The sequence below is a fragment of the Vicia villosa genome, linkage group LG4 (assembly GCF_029867415.1).
Source record: "Vicia villosa cultivar HV-30 ecotype Madison, WI linkage group LG4, Vvil1.0, whole genome shotgun sequence".
Taxonomy (NCBI): Eukaryota; Viridiplantae; Streptophyta; class Magnoliopsida; order Fabales; family Fabaceae; genus Vicia; species Vicia villosa.
Window position 1 is genome coordinate 148,319,813 of NC_081183.1, and position 20,220 is coordinate 148,340,032.

Consider the following 20,220-nt stretch of genomic DNA (forward strand, 5'->3'; position numbering starts at 1 on the left):
TCCAGCATGAGTCACTGAAGCTTGTACAAAGACGCCAAGTATTGCCACCATTGCAAGTCGTCCTGTAATCAGAAAATTTACAACTATGAAAACATGCTTTGGAGTATTATATATTAACCTACAAAAAGTGAAATAACAGAAAAAGTTTACCGTTCTTGATCTCTTTAAGCTTCCAACCATGAGCATTTTTACTGTCTTTAGCTAGACCATGAGGGTAAATAGAGGACCCCCAGGATATATGTTTTGTTGAAACAAGATTATATACCTCAACTAGTGTACAATTGTGAAAGAAAGCACAGAACCAGATTCAAAAGTGCGAGTGTGTGTTTTGTGAGTGCGCTGCTGTTGGAAATGGAAATACCCTGGCTCTAAGCCTTCCAATGAAGCTTCCAATCCAAAGAAGGAACCTTCTTTAGCTTGAGATCCAGCACTTACAAAATCCATGTACCTTCTTGTTTCAGCATACCTGTGCAGGTGATAAAAGTGAAGAAATTACACATCCTATAAAGGATAATGAAAATATGAAAACCTCAACTCGGCAAGCAGAAGTTGGAAGCCTGTGACTAAAATTCTACCCCATCAAAAGTAGTTGAACATCTACGAGCATCCCTGTGTTCGCAAAATCGTATTTTACTGCGCCAGCTTCAAACCAAACTGGTATAGTACTAACTCCTGCGACGCGAAGTAATTGCACAGATTTCCAACAAGTTCAGAATGAAATGTCCATCTTAAACAAGTTTCTCTTCATACAATCTTTTCTACTGACATTATTAAATGCAATAAGTTATGTGACTCACATCTGTGACTAGAATTCCCAAGACACCAAGCATTGCAAAGCGAGAATGAACCAATTCTGCTTGCACATACCACTTTAAGCTTTTAGGATCTTCTCCACGCCCAAGTGGGTCGAACCCAAAATCTCCAACCAAACCGCCGATGAACAAAGTTCATTCATCTATGTTGTCGTCGTTTAGCTCATTCAGTTCTGTCCACATGTCAATGAGGGCAGAAAGAGGTATATTTTTGTCTTGAAAAAATAATCCAAGGTCCATGAAGCAATCCTTGATGATGGGATTATTTTCCAATGTATCTTCCAAATAGTTTTGCAGCTAATTAAGCAAATCAGGATTAAAATAAGCAATAGAATGACATGTGGACATATTCTTCATCATTCGGTAGCGCAAAGTGATAGAAAAGAGCAACTGCATCATCACTGCTAAGTGGCTTTAAGGACAATGTTTCAAACCGTAGGAACATGACTCTAGAAGTTATCAAAATTTTACAAAATGGAACTGAGCCTGTAATGTCTCAACAAAGGATTCTAAGCTTGGGCAAACATTATCAAGAACCAACGTCACTGGACAACTTTTTGCAATTTTGTTGAGCAAACTACTCAATTGTTTAACTGCGTCCTCATCGTCTACGGGGCAAGGCTCGTCATACCCACAATATTGAAACAAGTTATGAACAATGCTCTTGGGAGTGGTGGTCCGAGGCGGTAGTTCCGTCAAACAATAATATCTGAAAAACTTGTTCATCAAAGTGACCATCATTGAAAGCCCAAGTTCTACAAACAGTGAGTCCCGTTTTAGCACCGATTTGCATGCCCATCAACATCATCACCATCCATCTTCAAATCGAGCTTCAAAAAATGAATTGGAAAGAAATCAGAAGCTAAAAAACCCTAAATAAGAAGCTAAAATAGAAAATGAGAAATTGGAAAGAATCGAGAAGGAATGAAGAATGGGGAAGATTGTTTTGAGAAAATGAGAAAATTGTTAAAGAGAAATTGAAAACGAAACTGGAGAAGATGAAACAAAAATTAATAATTATAATAAATATTAATAAGTGATTTATTGGGTGTGGAGAGATTATTAATAAGTGATTTATTGGGTGTGGAGAGATTTAGGATTACAATGGTGTACCTTATATCCAATGGGTGTGGTTGATTTAAAACAAAAAAAAAAGAAAAAAAAAGTCTTTCACGTGAGAGACCTACGCCTTGATTTACAATATGTTTGTTTGTATAGCTGTTTCAAGTCTTTGCCGAAATCCGTTCGTTTAGAGTGTTTTACCTTTTAAAATTATTCCATGCACATTGAGAGGGCTTGTTTGTTGTCCCGAAGCTTCTATTTTTAGATTTCAAAATGATCATGAAAAATGTTACGAACCTCACCCGAAAAGGACGGAAAGATTCTAAAGAGAACTCGTTTCAAACTTTACAAAATTAATTGATCACTTTCTCTTACTTCTAATTACACATAGAAAAAGAAGAGACCAAATCATAGTAATTTTCTTGTACAGTATAATATAATTACCCACAAATCATGACGCGACAAAATTATCTAGGAGATAAAATCTTGAATTTTCTTATTTTATATACATGGAGTGTTTATCTAATTTCCAATTCACTATTGTTAGAGGATAATTACTGACTTTGTCATTGTGGTGTCTAGTGTAGATACAATCAACGTTTTTTTTTAATTCACAAACTCGGTTTAGTCATGACCAAAAGTGCAATTACTAAATCTTACATATATATATATATATATATATATATATATATATATATATATATATATATATATATATATATATATATATATATATATATATATATATATATATATATATATATATATATATATATATATATCATTTTGTTAGAATGTTTACACTATTTTTTGGTACAGTTAGGATTTTCTCACTTAATTTTTTTTTCCTACATATCATATATCTTATGTTTGAGGGACTTGTTACTGATTTAACTTTGGGCATAAATACATTTAGTGTTAATTGGTCTTAACCCTTTAAACCTACAACTGTCTAATCTATTGGAGAGTGTTTAGAAGAATGTGGTTGAGCTTAATTCAATTTCTAATTATATTGGCTAAACTCGACATTACAAAGAGAGGGGTGAGTTCTCTGACTACGAGGTCGTCTCGACCCTAGACCAGGGGATATACTTGGTTGACTCAACTATAACTTGTATAATGTTCCAGATCACATACATTCAGACAAGAAGACAGACAATTAATGACAATAATAATGTGTTGGTGAAACTTAGACAAGAAGACAAATTCGTTAAATATAGTTATTGATAAATCATTAAGAGGTGAGTCAAAGGTCTTTGAGATTATAATTTTTCACACCCATATTGATGCTTCTTCTATTCTACCTTGCAGGGGAAGGTCAAGCTTGCTGATGCTTTGCAAGAAGAGGCGAAGGTCCACGAATCTCCTTTAACTCTGGCTGTCTGAATCTTAGAACTGAAATCCTCCCTTGAGGTGGAGAAAAAAATGACATTATGAGACCTCAAAGAGTGTTTCTAAGGCGGACTGCCGTGTATATGAGGCTCAGAAAACACTTCAGCAAGAAAAGGAGACACGTGTTACGGCTCTGAAAACTCACGAAGACGAGGCAGTCAGAGAGGTTTTGGGAGTCGTTTCAACAAATTATGCAGGTTGTGTACAGGGTCCTTGATCAGGCAGTAGGTCAGGCGAAGGAATTCTGCCTTGATATTCTATCCCTTTTGAAGGATTGGACCTTTTTAAGGCTGCTCTGAAAGGGACTTCTAGGGGTGATCAAGGCGCATCGTCTCCCAGCGCGAAAGCTTGATTATTTTTCCTTCTTTGAGTTTTCCTTTCTTCTTTCCTATAATATTCCCCAAGCTTTCATGTCATGGCTAGGACAACAATATTTATATACATATATTTTTACCTCAGTACTTTGGAGTTTTATTTAACTTTGTGTACTTGATCAATACTCGTCTCCTCGTTATCGTTGCCTAATGCCACTGATTGGCTGCTAGTCTCCTCGCCTTGGATTGATTAACAAGTTACTATTGTGTTAGGGCTTGCTCTTTGACCCTACAATTTAAAATTTGCTTGCCTTGTGGGCGTTGCCGATGTCGATGCTCAGTACCAATCGACCTCAAGTCTGTGTCGTCGTGGATACGATATATTGTCCACCTCGAATGTGAGAACCCTTGTTGTTCTGTTCTTTAGAAGGAATGCCTCGTTGAGTTGATATGTTTGACGTGTTCTTTAAACCCTGTAGTTTCTATGGAAGTTTCATTTTTATTAGCTCCAATTGAGAAGAGGGTACGTCCCCAACCAATATCTCCACATTAATAGGAACCGTCCCCAACCAATGGTAAGGTTCCTGTCCCAACCACCAGGTTTGACCTGGCTCGGGGTAGACGTCTCTAGGATTCATCACCTACTCTATTGAATGGCTAGATCCTAAGAGGAGGGTACGTCAGCTACGTTGAAAATAATGCTCCTTAAATGTGAAGATATACCTCTTTAGTTACATAGTTGAAGTGTTCCTTTTTTTGTTTACGACCATCAACTCAATGATTTTTCTCTTCATCATACCTTTTGAGGGGTTCCTTGCTTTTGGAAGACCACCCGTAATGGATGATGTATTACCGCGTCCTTTTTCGAGTTTTCCTCTTCCTCACTACTGTTGCCCTTCCCTCTTTTGGCTCTAGTGACAATTTCGATAAGCTTCTTGGGGGGTTTTTCTATGCAAGGGGCGTTTCTTCTTTGGTGAATCTTCTCAGCTCTTACGCCCCCTCCTACTATCTCGGCATCTCTTCCGGTCATCATATCGAGTGTGCTAAGTAAGTATTCCTTTCTTAATCATCTCTTTTTATCCCGTCCTTTAAATGAATGCAATCATTTGTGTTGTGGTCGTGACTCTTCTACAAATAACGGTATTTCAAATTATCTACCTTGGATAATTATTTCTCATATTCTTTCAAGATTTTCTCTCTTGAAGTGTTCAGGGGAGTGTAAGAGTTAAATCTAGATTGGGGTCAATGCTCCATATCTATTCTACGACAACTCATATCTCTTTTTGGTGCTCGATTATGCTTTGTGTTTCCTTCCCCCCCCCCTCTCTCTCTCTCTCTCTCTCTCTCTTTATTTGGCCATGAGTTCTTCTTTATAATTTAAATTGGGTTGTGCCCTATTCCACAAATCACTCAAACTGAAAGCTCCTTCGAGCCCTAGATTTTCTTGGAACATGCAGTATGACCTCAATTCCTTCTTAAACATTAACACTTCAGCCCATCAAATGTTCCCTCATGCTACTATAACCACTTTTGTAACACAGTAAATGTACTCGCGTGTGGTTTCCTTCTTTTACTGGGTGACCCCGTTGAGTACTTTAACACCATGATTAATTTTTAATAATATTAATATTATTTTACTATTATTATTATTATTATTATTATTAATTACTTTATTTGAGTGTTGGAGTATTTTAAATAATTAATTGAGTGTTTAAATTAATTATATTTAATTAATTTATTGAGATAATTGAGTTTATTAGAAAAAAATAGGTATTTGTGTTAATTTAAGTAAATTAGCCTAATATTTGATTTAAAATAAAATAATAGAAATTATAGAGATTGGAAGAAATATATAGTTTTAGAAAATAAAAAAGAGTAAAGGTGTGAGGAGAATTGAGGGGTGAGAGAAAATTTGGATTAATTAGAATAAATTAGGTTTTGATATAAATAGATAAGTTGAGGGGAAACTTTAGTCAGATCGTGAAAATTTTGAAAAAGAGGAAAATAGGCAAAACCTGAGAAGAGCATTGGAAGGAAAGCTTCATCGATCTGCAAATTCGAGGTAAGGAGGAACTATTCACATGTGGGTGTTTAGGCAGTCAGATAGTGAGGGATCCTCACCCTTCTATCTTCTTCTTCTTGATTCTCTATGTTTATGTCTGTGACCAAAGAAGGTTTGGCCAAAACCTTCTAAGGCTATTGTTGTGATACTATTACAATTGTTTTTACTTGATCATAATTGACCTTGTTGTGGTAAATTTGTTGATGCCTTTTTATAAGGCGTAACTGATTGAATCAATAATGGTTGGGCCTTATGATAAAGCAAACATATATTAACTTGCATGTTTTCTCTCTTTGAGCTGTGTTAACCTTGATTGACTTGATGTGCTTTTTGGGACTGTTGGAATCAATTAGGCAGAAAATCAGATAAAATCGTAAAACTTAGGAAAAGTCAAAAAAATCTCAAAAAGACAAAAGAAAAACGCAGAAAATCGCAGGTAGACATAGAATAGGATTAATCGTCTTGTTTCATGCGTAACTTGAGTTTCGTAAGTCCATTTGAAGTGTTGTCAGTTGCGTTAGAAAGCTAAGATAATAATATTTCATTTCAAATGGTGAAATTGGATTTGGGAGCGCTACAACCATAATAGTGATCTAGTTTTTATACCAGAAGTGTAGTCAAATTTCAGTCCTGTGTTAGTTATCTTGTTTCACGCATAACTTTATTTTTGTAAGTCCTTTAAGAGTAAAATTTATATCATAGGAAAATAGAAAAAATTTCCTACATGTTAGACTTAACGAGTATTTCATTTAATTAAGTTCAATAGGAGAAATACTAGTTACAAGTTTGATAAAACATCCTGCTTAGTATCGGTACCAATTTCCATTGTTCGATTAAACTGTACCAATTGAGACCTTAAGTCCAAAAATAAAAATTATAATATGATAATATACATTCTAAGATTTCAAAAACATACTCATTTTCTTAATTTCGACTTCGTTTGATATTTTAAAGAATTATTTGAACCTGCGGTATGACTAATAGCAAACATTTTGTCCGGTTTCTGCACCAGTTCCTATTATTTGATTAAATTGTACCAATTGATTTATTAAGTCTTAAATTAAAAATCATAGTTTTAAAATAGACACTCCATGCTTTCCTAAACATATTCATTTGCTTGATTCTGACTTTGTTTGTCATTTTAAATAATCATTTGAATCTAATGTATCGTTTGTCATTTTAAATAATTATTTGAATCTAATGTATGACAAGCAGGAAATATTGTAATATATCACTTAACAGAAATGAATAGAATTGGAGTTTCGTAACTCCGATCGAAATGAGATCTATTAAATTTGAAATAGGGTTTAAAGAAAATTTAAATTCGATAGTTTTATAATTTTGTCGTAAGTATACAATATTTAGTGCTATTGTGAAGTGAGACAATTTTAGAGTTAAGTCTAGAGTTTTAGGAAACCGTTTAGTAATTTAAGGAATTGTGTGTGTGTGTGTGTGTGTGTGTATATATATATATATATATATATATATATATATATATATATATATATATATATATATATATATATGCGTGTGTGTAACTTTAAGTGTGTAACTTTAAATTGAGTTATTTGATGTGTTAGAGTTTAGTTTGATGTGTTTTAGAGTTGAGTTGAATCAGGAGAGTTGAATTTTGAATGATTTAATTAGTTTAGAGTCGTATTTTTATTTGTTTAAATTGTGCCAATAGAGTTGTGGGAAAACCTTAGAAACATATCAAAACATTTTTAGAGTTTAGGACGAGGATTTTTGAGAAACCCTTGCTAATAGCAAAATAAAAGTTTTTGGGAAACCCTTGCTAAGGAATTTGAGTATAATTATAAATAACTTGAGTTGGATCTGAGTTGTTGTAGTCTTTAGAATTAAAATTGATGTGTTTAAACTTAGAGTTGAAGGTATGACACTTTAGAGTTGAGTTTGAGCTATGTATAGTAAAAGAGTTACATTTGGAGTTATTTAATATATTAGAGTTATATATGAGAATCAAATAAGTTGAATTTGAGTTATTGAGATGTTTAGAGTTAAGATGTCAGTTATCTGACGAGTTAGAGTTGTGTTGATTTTTGTTAGAGTTGTTATGAGTTAAGGGTAGAGTATGTCTTATACCTCTTTAATTTATTAAATAAAAAGTGAAAAAAGTCTTACAAGTTCTGTTGAGTTATGAGTTGACTTTGTTGAATGTCGATAGTTGTGTAATGCTATATTTACCTTGTTTGTGAGCATTGTTGAGTAATTATTCCATTGTATGTACTTATGTTAAGCTGTAAATAAATGTAATGTTAAGTTACGTATTTCAGAGAGGAACTATTGTGGTGGCCTTATATTGGCGATATTTATGTTGAGATATGAAGTATAGAGAGAAACAACGATGGTGACCTTATATTGGCAATGTTGTGGGTTCTGAGAGGTACCAATGATTATTATTGTGTTGAATTGTTTGTTGCACTACACGCATCATGTATATCAGAGATAGGTAGGATTTTGGTCCAGTGAGGGTCACAGATTCAAATAGGAATCTTTTATTTACAGAGGAACTAGTGGCACGTCTCAGGTTCAGAGAGGAATCAGAGATGATGGATCAATCAGTAACATAACTTTGACATCTAAACCTTGGTACCACATGCATTTGAAGGAGGAGACGAGAACTACATTGCATTACATAAGTGCATTTATGACTATTTGTTATTATGAATTAATCTATGTGATTGTTGAATAATTTTATTGAGTTATCCTCACTATTGTAAGTTTAAAAGTGCGTCTAAAAGGGGGGTGAATTAGGACGTTGAAATTCTATCCGGTTTCCGAAATAAGTTGTTCTTATTTTTCTGGTTTAGTGAAATGGTTTAGAAATGTGTTACTTTCTTTTCTGGTTATGATTTGTGAAAGCGGTAAATGCGGAAAAGTAAAGAACACAATGATGTATACTGGTTCCCCTCACAGTCCGAGAGTACTCCAGTCCCCTTTCAACATGAAAGCGATTTTACTATTGTTTGTGACTTACACAAGACAAACCAAACACCAAGAACGATCCTCTTGGATTTTCACTAAGTACACTAAGAGAACAATCCTCCCTTAATGACTCACTTATTTCCAACAATCCTGGACAACAAGATTTCAACCACCAAGAACAATCCTCTTGAATTTACTAAATTGATTATGAGAACAATCCTCTCACTAATAAAAAACCCTTGCTTCCAGCAATCCTGGATAGCAAGTCAATAATAACCAAATATATTTGAGTAGTAATGTTAATGAACATATATCAATCACTAGGATTGATCTTCTCTTCCAAACAAGCAATTTATGATGAAAATATAGTGCTCAAGTGTTTATGAGAATGATATGAATTTTCTAGAATGTTATGAACATACATGGAGAAAATTCTTTATGAAATATTAACAAAAACACTTGTTTGAAAATTTGAGTGAAAAAAATATGATGTTAAATTGCAATGGAAGAGGTGATTTTTAATTTGAAATATCATGTATTTATAAGTGCATAACACCTCTATGAAACATGGTAAATTTTGAGACATTTTCAAGAAGGTTTACAATAGTTTAAAATAACAATGGTTCATGAAAGGTTTAGCGCTTGCTAATTCCTATGGTTTTCGACTGCATCAGAAATAGGAAGAGAAGGCGTCATAGAGGCTCTCATTTAGAAATATCTTAAACAACGTCATTCCGGCTCCGATTAGGGTTAGTGAGAAGATCTTACACTTTACTGCCCCTTAGACGTGGTACGTAGTAGTCCAACCTATTGTCTATATACTTAATGTGATAATCTAGGATTTTTTGTTCTGTCATAACTCTGAAGCTTTTGAGGCTTCTCCAATAACCTCGAAATTCCGCTATCGAGGATGTTGGCGGACAACAGATTCTTTTTCCAGTTTAGAATTAGAAAGTCTTCGTCATATATTTCTCTTCTTCGAGGATGTCGTGTTCGTGAATGATGAGAACGACGAAACTCGAAAGGAGCATGGTTATCCCATATCCCTTCAACGTTAGGTGGAGGAGTCGGTCTCGAGCTGGAAACCTCAGAGCTTTTCCTCGTGATGATAATGTTTTAATGGAGACCGACTTAAGTACAATGGCTTGATTGCCCTAGTATGTCGCTTCTCGCACATTGTTACTCCTTGGTGTCACATGTTGCAGACTCTCTTTAATTCGGAATAGCCTTTATGCTAAGAATTTTGAATTCTGTTGGTGCACCAGGTTATAAACGCTGTTCAGTAGGTCAGTGGCTCCTTGTACTCCAAGATTTGCTTGTAACATCTGAAGGTCGAAGAACATTTTCTATCTAAGTATTAGAGGTAATTAAGGAGTCGATGTGATGGTTCGCCTTGATGAATTTGTTGTGTAGATCCAAAGAACAATAGAGTCTGGAATACTCCTGGACTATCTCTTAGTGGAGCAAGATCTTGTTGCACATGGTTAGAAGAACACACCACCAAAACTATACCATCTTTTACTTGAGAAGAAGGAGGAAGAGGTGGAGCCTTAGCAGCTTCAGCGACTGCTTGATGTTGAATTGTAGATTAAAGCTTTTGATACTACCATGGTTGATAAGTCTAAGGATGTATCTATCAAAGGAAGATGTTGAAGCTTCAAGAAGGAATATCAAGAAACGAAGATCTGAACCTTTAAAAAAAAAGATTTGAATTTCTAGATCAAAAGAAATCTATATGTGAAAATTCAGGGGAATCAGAGGCCGATTCTCAGAAACAGAGCTATTGCTCGGTTCAGAAATAGAAATGATCGGTGAAATGGTAAGGTAATGCTTTGCTACGACGAACTTGTGTTTTCGGTGCAATGAAGTATGAGTTGATCTGCAAGATAATTACTTCAACGCCCAAGTCAGTGAGGGAATGAAAGATAATGTAAGAATGAGAATGAATTTAAATATCTGAGAATGATACACTTTCTCTCTTATATAGTTGAAGCGGTTAAAAAGTTTGCGAGAAATATTCGCATTTGTTTCTTTTGCTTTGTCTATGTATCGTACGTTCATCTTGGACCTTATGAACGGCCCAAACAACAAGAAAATATGGAGTGGTAACTAAAACAATCATAGGTATATGTATTTAATTTGAATATTTACATAGTTAAATATACCCGATAACAAAAACTTATCCTTCATTCCCAGTTTGATTGTTAAAAAAACACATAAAAATGCATTAATGGAAAATGATGTTGATTAAAAAAAAGCTCGTATAAAGTAAATTTCATCATACTTAAAATAGGCCATTAACCAGAAAGAACACCCATGAATTAAATGGCGGAGGTTGATAAATAAACCAACAGAACAGGTAGGAGTAACACCTCTCTCTCAATAATAAATGTCTCCATCTACCAACTGCTACATGAGTTAGCGCCAACAACACAACACAACACATCGTGTCTCTTTCTACTTGTCTCTCACACGCTTGCCTCGTGCGAGATAACTAGTTGTGTGTAAATGCGGTAGTTATGGTAAGCTCAGATCATTGTTAATGGTGGGGTCTACTCTCTCTTTCTCTCTCTACAGACAGCTATTAACAATGAGAAAGAGAGAGAGAAACCTTGTTGTAATAGTCCCCACTTACTTTTGAATCTTCTTTCACTCCAACCTTTTTGATCTCTCATATTATGCTTCTTTTTCATCTTCAAATGCTTACACTCACCTTTTGACTCTTGTGGATATGAAGAAGTTTATTATGTTGCTCTTGTTCATTCTTCTTCTTTGTAAGTCCTTCTTAGTTCTTGCCACTTGATTGCTATAAATGGCTATTTTTTGTTATTGATTTGTTTGAGTGATTGTTAATGGGTTGATTTGTTGTTTTGTTTTTGAGGAATTCATGTGGGTTTGGTGATTTCTTAAGTTGGGTTTTTTGTTTTTGTGGAGGAGTTTTGTTGGGGTTTGAAATTTGAGCATTACTAAATTTGGAATTGGGTGTGTGTGAATTTCATTGTCTTTTGATTGTTAATGATGGGATTTTGTTTGGTTTTTGGTTTCATGAACACTACTTAGTTGCATTATTCTATGTTTGTGTTTCTCTTGCTGTTAATTTCTAATGTTGGTTATTATGAAGTGGGATGGCCACAGTTAGGGTTTTGGAATGATTTTAGGGCCATTCTTGAATTTTGGTTTCAATTTAGCTGCTGATGATGATGTGTCAAACTAATTCATTTGAAATAATGGATATTATGTATATAGATGTTTATATTTTAGACTAACTAATTTTAGATAAGCAACATTCTTGTTTGTGGTATGGAATACTTATGTTTTGCGAGAATGTTTGGGCGAACTTATGTAAACAACTTATGACATTGTTTATAAGTTATTTTTAGCTTCTTACCATAAGTTTCCTAGGGTAGCTGACGAAAATAGGTTATAGCTTATATGAAAATAATTTAAGTTTATTTCATCTTTTACTATGGAAATAGGTTAAGAAACATGGTCCTTGATGTCTAGTGGCTTAAATTTCACCATATAAGTGAAATGTCGCAGGTTGGTTAGAACCCGCGCTCTTGCATCTGATGTCCCTGCACAGCTACCAACTGAGCTGGCTTAACAGGACTATTATTGATTCTTTATCATATTGAGAAAGGAGCTTCTATGATATTGGCCTTATTGCGCCAACATTTAAGTGCTTGTCATGATGTATATTGAAGTTTACTTTAGTCATTCATGAACTTTGTTGTCTCTTATTTGTATTTTGGCACAGGTTCGCGTGAATCCCATGGCAGTAGAGTTGATCATGCTCGAGGTCACATTCAATTGGATAACCGTGTGGGCTCCATGTTGCCCCAAATCGCACCAGTTGGCGCTCCGCAGGGACTGCAACCCTTTCTTCCTCTTATTGCGCCTTCACCATTGACTCCATTCACCAATATTACCACCCCAAAGTTATCAGGTCATTTTCTAAATAATCTCTCTGGTCAATTTGGATTCTCAATGATCTCTCTTTCTCACTGTCTTTATTGATGTTTTTCAGGACTCTGCACTTTGAACTTCACCACTGCCAAAAGTTTGCTAAGCGTGACGGCAATTGATTGCTGGGGATTTTTCGCGCCTGTTCTGGCTAACGTAATATGCTGTCCGCAATTGGAAGCCACTCTCACTGTTCTCGTCGGTCAATCCAGTAAATATACCAATGTACTTGCCTTAAATGGGACCACTGCTAAGCATTGCCTTTCCGACGTGGAGCAAATTCTAATGGGGCAGGGTGCAAATGGTGATCTGAAGCAAATATGTTCGGTTAATTCTTTGAATCTCACGGAGGCATCTTGCCCTGTAAAACATGTGAATGATTTTTATGACATGGTGAATACTGCTAAGCTGCTTAGTGCTTGTGAGAACATTGATCCCGTGAAAGAATGCTGCTACCAAAATTGCCACAATGCTATATTAGAAGCAGCTACAAAAATTGCATCAAAAGGTTCAAATGTTTTGGACTCAGACGCATCACATGTTCTACCTGAACATTCAATTCGGGTCAATGATTGTAGAAATATAGTACTCCGGTGGATAGCTAGTAAGCTTGATCCGTCTCACGGAAAGAAAGTTCTCAGAGGACTGTCTAATTGCAATATCAACAAAGGTAGTTTGTTTGAGTATAATGTCATATTTTTTCCTAGTGATGCTAATCCTTCTGGCTCCTTGATGCATCATTTTTGCTTAAATCTTCTACGTTTTCTGCCGCAGTTTGTCCACTTGTTTTGCCTGACGCAAAGCATGTTGCCCAGGGGTGCGGTAATGGGATAAGTAACAAAACAGCCTGCTGTGGTGCCATGGAAAGCTACGTGTCTCACTTGCAGAAGCAGAGTTTCATCACTAACTTGCAAGCTTTGGGTTGTGCAGAATCTTTGGCAATGAAATTAAAAAAGTTGAAAATCGTCGATGATGTTTATAGTCTTTGTCACATAAGCCTTAAGGATTTTTCACTTCAAGGTTTGTCTTTCTTCTCTCTTCACATCAGTATGCAACACAACAACACTTAATTCATATAAATTTCATGTCTGATGTTAATGTTTCATTTTTTCACCCTCCTTGTTCAACTTGGTGTGGAAATCAACAATGTGGATGCTTCAGTTGCAAATCAAGGTAACTACATAATGTTATGTCAATATATTATTTGCAAGTATCACCAGAAATTTGTATGTTTAATCCTTCTATCAAGAAGGTTCTGTGACATTTAATTGATCTGCATGTATGTCATGTTAACTTGCTTGCTTATCGCATGTATTTAGCCCATAGTATTTTATCACATAGATTGGCACTCGTGTTCCCCTCCTTTTTTGAACTTCACGCTTACTCATGTCAGACTTCTTTTCGTTGAATCAAACTTCTGTGTAGTTTCATTTCTTTATCATCATACAAATCCTCCATCACAGGATTCTTTAGTACATTGACAATGTGTTTTCTTCTGCATGTATTTGGTATTTTCCTCAATTGAAAATCATACGCCTCAAACCCATAATTATATCCCACCTTCAGGCCTTTAAATTGATCACACATTTATTCATCCGAGTCTACCTTTTTTTGGGACCATATCTGAATTATCAAAAGCACCGGACCCGTCAAACTTTAGCTTGATGTCAGTGTGCAACTTCTTCCCCTGCAAACTCAATAGAATTAGATACAAAATTGTTACATTAATGATAGCAACCTAATCTTAGGGGGATCTCGATTGACGGCCAGTGTTACTTGAGAGCAACTGTGATAAATCCTCGGTGGAGGGTGTTGTACTTGCAAACACTTAGACGCTCAGGTCAGTGAAAGATTGAGGTGAGTGATAGGTAGTTAGAATAATGCGTACCTTTCTCTTGAGTGCAAGGACCTTGATGAGGTCAACGGACTTTTTCAGGAGTTATGGAGGAAAATCCCGGTGAGGTTGTTGAGTGATTCCTTCCATGATTGGTGGATCGCCTCTTGATCTTCATTAGGCGTTGATTATTCTAGGAGGTGAAATGTGCGTGTGCTTATGGACTTTGGGTGTAAGCTTCCTTCTGGATAAGCCTTGGCCCAGTCTGGAACACAACTCTTAAACTAGAGAGTATGATTCGCCTCTAGCTAGGGATGACTTTCAGGCCAGGCCATATTTTTGAAAAGGTCAGGCCATGCCGAAAAAAGAAGCTTATAATAGGAGACTCAAGCGTTAAAAATTTATCGTATACTAGACAGACTCGGGACTTCTAAGGGCTAGCCTGACCTATTCTGATAGGAAGATAATTCCTACCAAGAAGACTTAGAGCTAGGGTTTCTAAAATGAAAGAGGAAAAACACTTAAATGAGTAAATAAAACAAAAAGGATAAAAATAAACTTCATTTGATTCTTGATACCTAATGTCTCAATGAAACTACAATATATAGTACTTCTAATGATAATAAAGTTAAAGGCTCAAACACTACTAAAAGCCCAATTTAACCAAACATTCAAAATAAAATAGCTACTAACATTATATTACTAATTAAAATAGCTAATTGCACCTCCTATCATTGCCGCCCGGTTCACATTGAACCTTGTCCTCAAGGTTCTAAAATTACCCCCGAATCCCATTGCTTAAATTTAGAAAACAAAACTTTTGTGCACATCTTCATCCACGATTGTCCACCAGGATCCCAACTTGTTGTTTTCCTCCATTTGCTTAGAAAGCTGACAGTTTTAGAAATCTTGTCTTCAATTTGATCAAAACAAAACTTTCTCAGCACAATTGTCTTTTCAAATTGATTTATAGATAAATGCCACCCATAATCTAAAATATTTTGATTCCATATCAGTTGACACATCCATGAGAAAGAAATCATGTTCCAATTACAAACAACACCACATTGGCAATGCAACCTTCTTTGGCTAATTGTATGGGAATATTTTGATTGTAGTTCTAAATCTTTGTAAACCTTCCAACAATTAGGACAACAGCTCCCTTGTACAGACAATTCTCCACATGCATAAGTATACCCCAAAAACCACAACACACCTAATACACATCCAGAAACATTACATCCATAACCTTGATACTTTAGGTAAAATTCAATATTAACATTCTTATAAAGATGTAATAGTTGCAGACAATAACAACTACAACATGTCTCTTTATTTGTATCATGGGTGGGAGATAATCCAGCAATCCAAAATTTACCCTTGGCCTTGAAGTGAAACTTCACTCCATAAATGTGAGATAACTCCATATATTTATCAACAATAGCACTATGAGATATCAAAAAACTTACACTGTGTGATTGGGGTGCCACATGCTTATTGAGCATAAACATATGATCTGTATAATACTGTGAAATAGAAAGAAAATTACCTAGATGCACTTGGGTCAAGTTATAAACCTTGTTGACTTCCATTCCAAGACCAAAATGGGAAGGTAGCAGAGTGGTGATGCAAATAAGGGGCTTCAGTGGGAAAATCTCATTTGAAACAATGTTGTCAAATATGGTGAAAGACCACCGTAACAGAAAAAACTTAAACTTAGGCAGCAAAGTTGTCACCAAGTGAGTTCCCCCAGGGTCAAAAAGAAAAATGAATTTTGTCGGTAGCAGTACCAAGAATGAGTTTGTAGCCGTCTTCCCTGGTAATAGTTTAGAAACGGGAGTCGAAAACATTTCGTTATCTTTCTTCGACGAGGATACCAGGTTGAAAGGAATAGAAATTTCTGGGGTGAAGGTACTGTAAAATTCATGGCAGTGAGAATTGGGAAAAATTAAGTATTCCATCAATCGATATAATTCCAACCCATGTTCCTCTTTCTCATCTTCAATTGATAAAATTGAGCAATCGTCGAGTTCCGTCAATAGTTGTAATTCCAACGCATTATCCTCTTTCTCATCTTTAATTGATAAAATAGAGAAATTGACGAGTTTCGTAAATCGTTGTAACTCCAACACAATGTCTATCTTAGCATCCTTCAAACACTTCTCAACAGGTATGAGTATAACAATAGGCTCAACTATAAGCATTTTATGCATAGCAGAATTACCTTTAGTCTGAGCTGGATCCTCCAAGTTGGGTTTCCATTCCAATCCTTGTCCTGTAAACAGTAGAAGAGAAACCCCTGTTCTTTTTGGATTTTCTGTTGTTGAAGGGAATAATGAATCAAGTGGACCTGGATTGTAAGGGATGGTGTTGAATAGCAGTGCTTCTCCTCTAGTGGTGGTAACGCCGTAGAGGATTTGAAAGGGATTGTAGCAACAACGAGTGAAATTGTTGGAACCATCTTCTGGATTCATGAAAACCCTAGAAACAGTGTCCTTCAATTGCTCTCTGACATATAAGGATAAATCGGAAATAAAGTTATCTTTGAACAGAGATTTCACAACATCAACGTTATTGACAAGGAATTTCAAATCTCTGTTGGATGGGGTTAAGAGCGGATGGACAGTTTGAGTAGCAATCGGAGAACTCGAACCGTCATCATTATCGAGGACAAAGGAAGAAGTCTCTATCTCCTTTGTGAGGATGATAACGTCATCTCGATCCGGTGAAGCACATTGGAACGATGACTCGCCGTCATCCTCTTCTGGTACTGCAAAACTCAGATCCCCAGTAACAAGTGAAAAATAATGTTGGTTGAAATCATAAATTCCTCCTCCCATCGCTGATGATTGTTCATCAACAGTGTCACCTTGTTGCAATTGTCTTGGTTTGAACTCCCGATTTTCGTTGTAGGGTGGGCTGTCGAAAATGGAATTTGGAGAAAGAGATGAAGGTGTTGGTGTGGGTGTGGGTTCTAGAATTTTTGGAAATTTGGTGGAAGAGTGTTTGGTTGAAGTTTTTGTTTGTGGGTTTTTCTTAAAAGAGGGATGAGATACTTGCAAATGCTTCTCATAATCTCTTCTAATTTTGTATGAGGTTTTTGGTTGTTGTAGTTGTTGATGATAATTATAGTAGTCATATGAATAAGGGATTGATGAATATGGGTTAGGATGAGGTGAATATCCATGATTTAGATACAACTTTGGTGATGATCCAACATGAGTGTAATAAGGTGTAAAAAGTTCCCATGGAAAAGATGGAAATGAAGATGTGGTAGGAGATGTAAATGAGGGGTTTGTGGGATAGGTAGGAGGAATACTCCATGGATGATATGAAGGTGTATGAGAAGGATAATCCATAGGAGGATTTGAGTACATAATGAAAGCACCAATTGATAGGAAGATAATTCCTACCAAGAAGACTTAGAGCTAGGGTTTCTAAAATGAAAGAGGAAAAACACTTAAATGAGTAAATAAAACAAAAAGGATAAAAATAAACTTCATTTGATTCTTGATACCTAATGTCTCAATGAAACTACAATATATAGTACTTCTAATGATAATAAAGTTAAAGGCTCAAACACTACTAAAAGCCCAATTTAACCAAACATTCAAAATAAAATAGCTACTAACATTATATTACTAATTAAAATAGCTAATTGCACCTCCTATCATATTCCCACCCCTACCTCTAGCACAACCAAATGTTCTCATAGTTCGTGTTCGCCATTAAGATATTGACACCGGTAAGAAACCACATCTTCACTCAAAATCTTAAAACATTAGGTATACGAGTCTTTTCAATTATAAAGTATTCAACTTCAACTCTTCCGTTCAATGTGGGACATAAACTCACATTTGACACATAACAAAAAGTACTAAATGTATCTACATGCTTTGGTGGGACTAATTGAAATGCATTTTTAATTTATTTCTACATGCTTCAAACAAGTCACTCAGTTACTCTTTATTGTATTCTATCATTTAATGTAATGCTGTGAATTGACTTGTTGCATTATCTTCCCTAAACAGAATATGGCTGTCTATTACCTAGCTTGCCTTCAGATGCTGTTTTCGACCAAACTTCTGGAGTTAGCTTCATTTGTGATCTAAATGACAATATTCCAGCTCCCTGGCCTTCTGCATCTCAAGGATCTTCTTCAACGTCGTGCAATAAAAGTACGCATACCCTCTTTGAGTGAAAACTATTTCTTTTTCATTTGTTTGACAACTCTACCTTATTGTAACTGCAGCAACTGTCATCATACCTGCTCTTCCGGCTGCTGCTGCATCTGGCCAAAATTGTAAGAGAATCTTTTCAATTTATTTGGTTTATTCAGTAATCTATGAAATTATTAAACACTGTTTAACTAACGTTACTGATATCGATGATTTTATTTTTCATGTTATGCAGGTCTCTACAGTCGCGACGTGCTGATATTCCTTCTTGTCAATTTATTCTTTCTCGTGATGGCACTCGTGTAACTTACGAGAGCTTTCTTGTTAGTTAGACGCAGCTTTACTAGTCCTTCAACGATAAGGGCTTTCGGATAGATGTTAATGTCAAAGGCTAATTCTCATTCAAATGTAGCTGGTTTTATGGCCGAGAGGTCCGAGTTGGAGGTGAAGCCCGATATGTTTCTGATCTTATTGATTAATGATTATTATGTGCTTTGTGCAATAATTTTTTTGTATATATGAAATTTAGAAAGCATAGGTTATACAATAACCTACATGTCAGAGATTGAAATGTATACCTGAATTAATGTTGAAGGTGGTTTTGTAATTAGTACTTAGTAATTAGTACCTGAACTATATCTTTTATTTTTTTTCATAGACAAATGTTGATAGGCCAGAACATGTTTAGAGGAACCTAAACCAAAACCATGCTTTGACAGTCAACACTGAACTGAACCACTCGATGCCAATTTGGGTGATGATATGATGGTGTTTACAAAAATGGTATGTGAGAGACAGAATTAGGTAAATCTGATCTATAAACTTGAGTTGAGGTATAATAATTAGTGTTGTTGAAGATTGTTTGATGGCTCTCAAGAATGATTTCATTGATGATTATGCTGAGGAAAATACTGTCTAATAGGGGTAACAACGATGAAATGCCTAATTGTGTATTCGATACAGACTAAGCGTGTTTACGCGATTTTGACACTACTAAATGCATTACTTGTCTAATTGCGTTTCTGGTACAGACTAAATGTATTTCTGTGATTCTGACATGCTTAATGCATTCTTTGCCTGATAGCGTATTTGATACAGACTAAACACATTTATGTGATTCTGCCATGGTTTAAGTGCATTCCTCGCATGACTTCTCATCTGAGGCATACAAAACGCATTTCTACGTAGCTGGTGCACCCCCGTTTAGATCTAGCCAATCCAAGGACATGGGCCATGGAGTCCGAAGAGGTCCACCTCGATCCGAGCTAAGCCTCGGTGGAAGGGACGAGGAACCTACCCTTGGTCGGGGAACGATCCTCTATGATGCAGAGCACAATACAAAAATACATCTATATCATGCCAACTTCGCTACAGGGTACACCAGAAACTCTCCAAGCACGGTGCAATAATCAATATACTATTACAGCAAGCGGTAAATACAACGGAAAAGTATAGCTACCAAAAATGGTAACTAACATCAGTAAATGCATTAAATAACAAATCACAAAAGTATAAAAATTCTTACATGTTATCTGCAAAACGCAACCATTCATGTTAAAAAAAAGTCATGATAACTCTGCTTTCACCGAAAATATTTCTCCTCTCTTTCTGGATAATTTCATTCACGATGACATAAGTCAATCTGCCTCTTTCAACC

The 20,220-nt window shown here is 35.6% G+C and overlaps 1 protein-coding gene across 2 annotated transcripts; it reads left to right on the forward strand.

The window, feature by feature from the left end:
* The first annotated feature begins 10,920 nt into the window (after positions 1-10,920).
* LOC131595447 (uncharacterized GPI-anchored protein At1g61900-like) lies at positions 10,921-19,196 on the forward strand. Of its 2 annotated transcripts, XM_058867793.1 has the most exons (8): positions 10,921-11,362; positions 12,346-12,534; positions 12,616-13,221; positions 13,326-13,571; positions 13,713-13,724; positions 18,417-18,563; positions 18,638-18,688; positions 18,799-19,196. In XM_058867793.1, the coding sequence occupies exons 1-8, from the start codon at positions 11,320-11,322 to the stop codon at positions 18,867-18,869; spliced, it is 1,365 nt and encodes a 454-aa protein (XP_058723776.1). In that variant the 5' UTR covers positions 10,921-11,319; the 3' UTR covers positions 18,870-19,196. The 2 variants fall into 2 exon arrangements, with proteins under 2 accessions (XP_058723776.1, XP_058723777.1); XM_058867794.1 differs by lacking the exon at positions 13,713-13,724.
* Positions 19,197-20,220: the final 1,024 nt, after the last annotated feature.

Bases quoted from the DNA above. Each gene is read 5' to 3' on its own strand.
- LOC131595447 (XM_058867793.1), top strand. From the start codon at position 11,320: ATGAAGAAGTTTATTATGTTGCTCTTGTTCATTCTTCTTCTTT. The intron at 11,363-12,345 runs GTAAGTCCTTCT...ATTTTGGCACAG, and splicing joins CTTGTTCATTCTTCTTCTTT to GTTCGCGTGAATCCCATGGC. The intron at 12,535-12,615 runs GTCATTTTCTAA...GATGTTTTTCAG, and splicing joins TACCACCCCAAAGTTATCAG to GACTCTGCACTTTGAACTTC.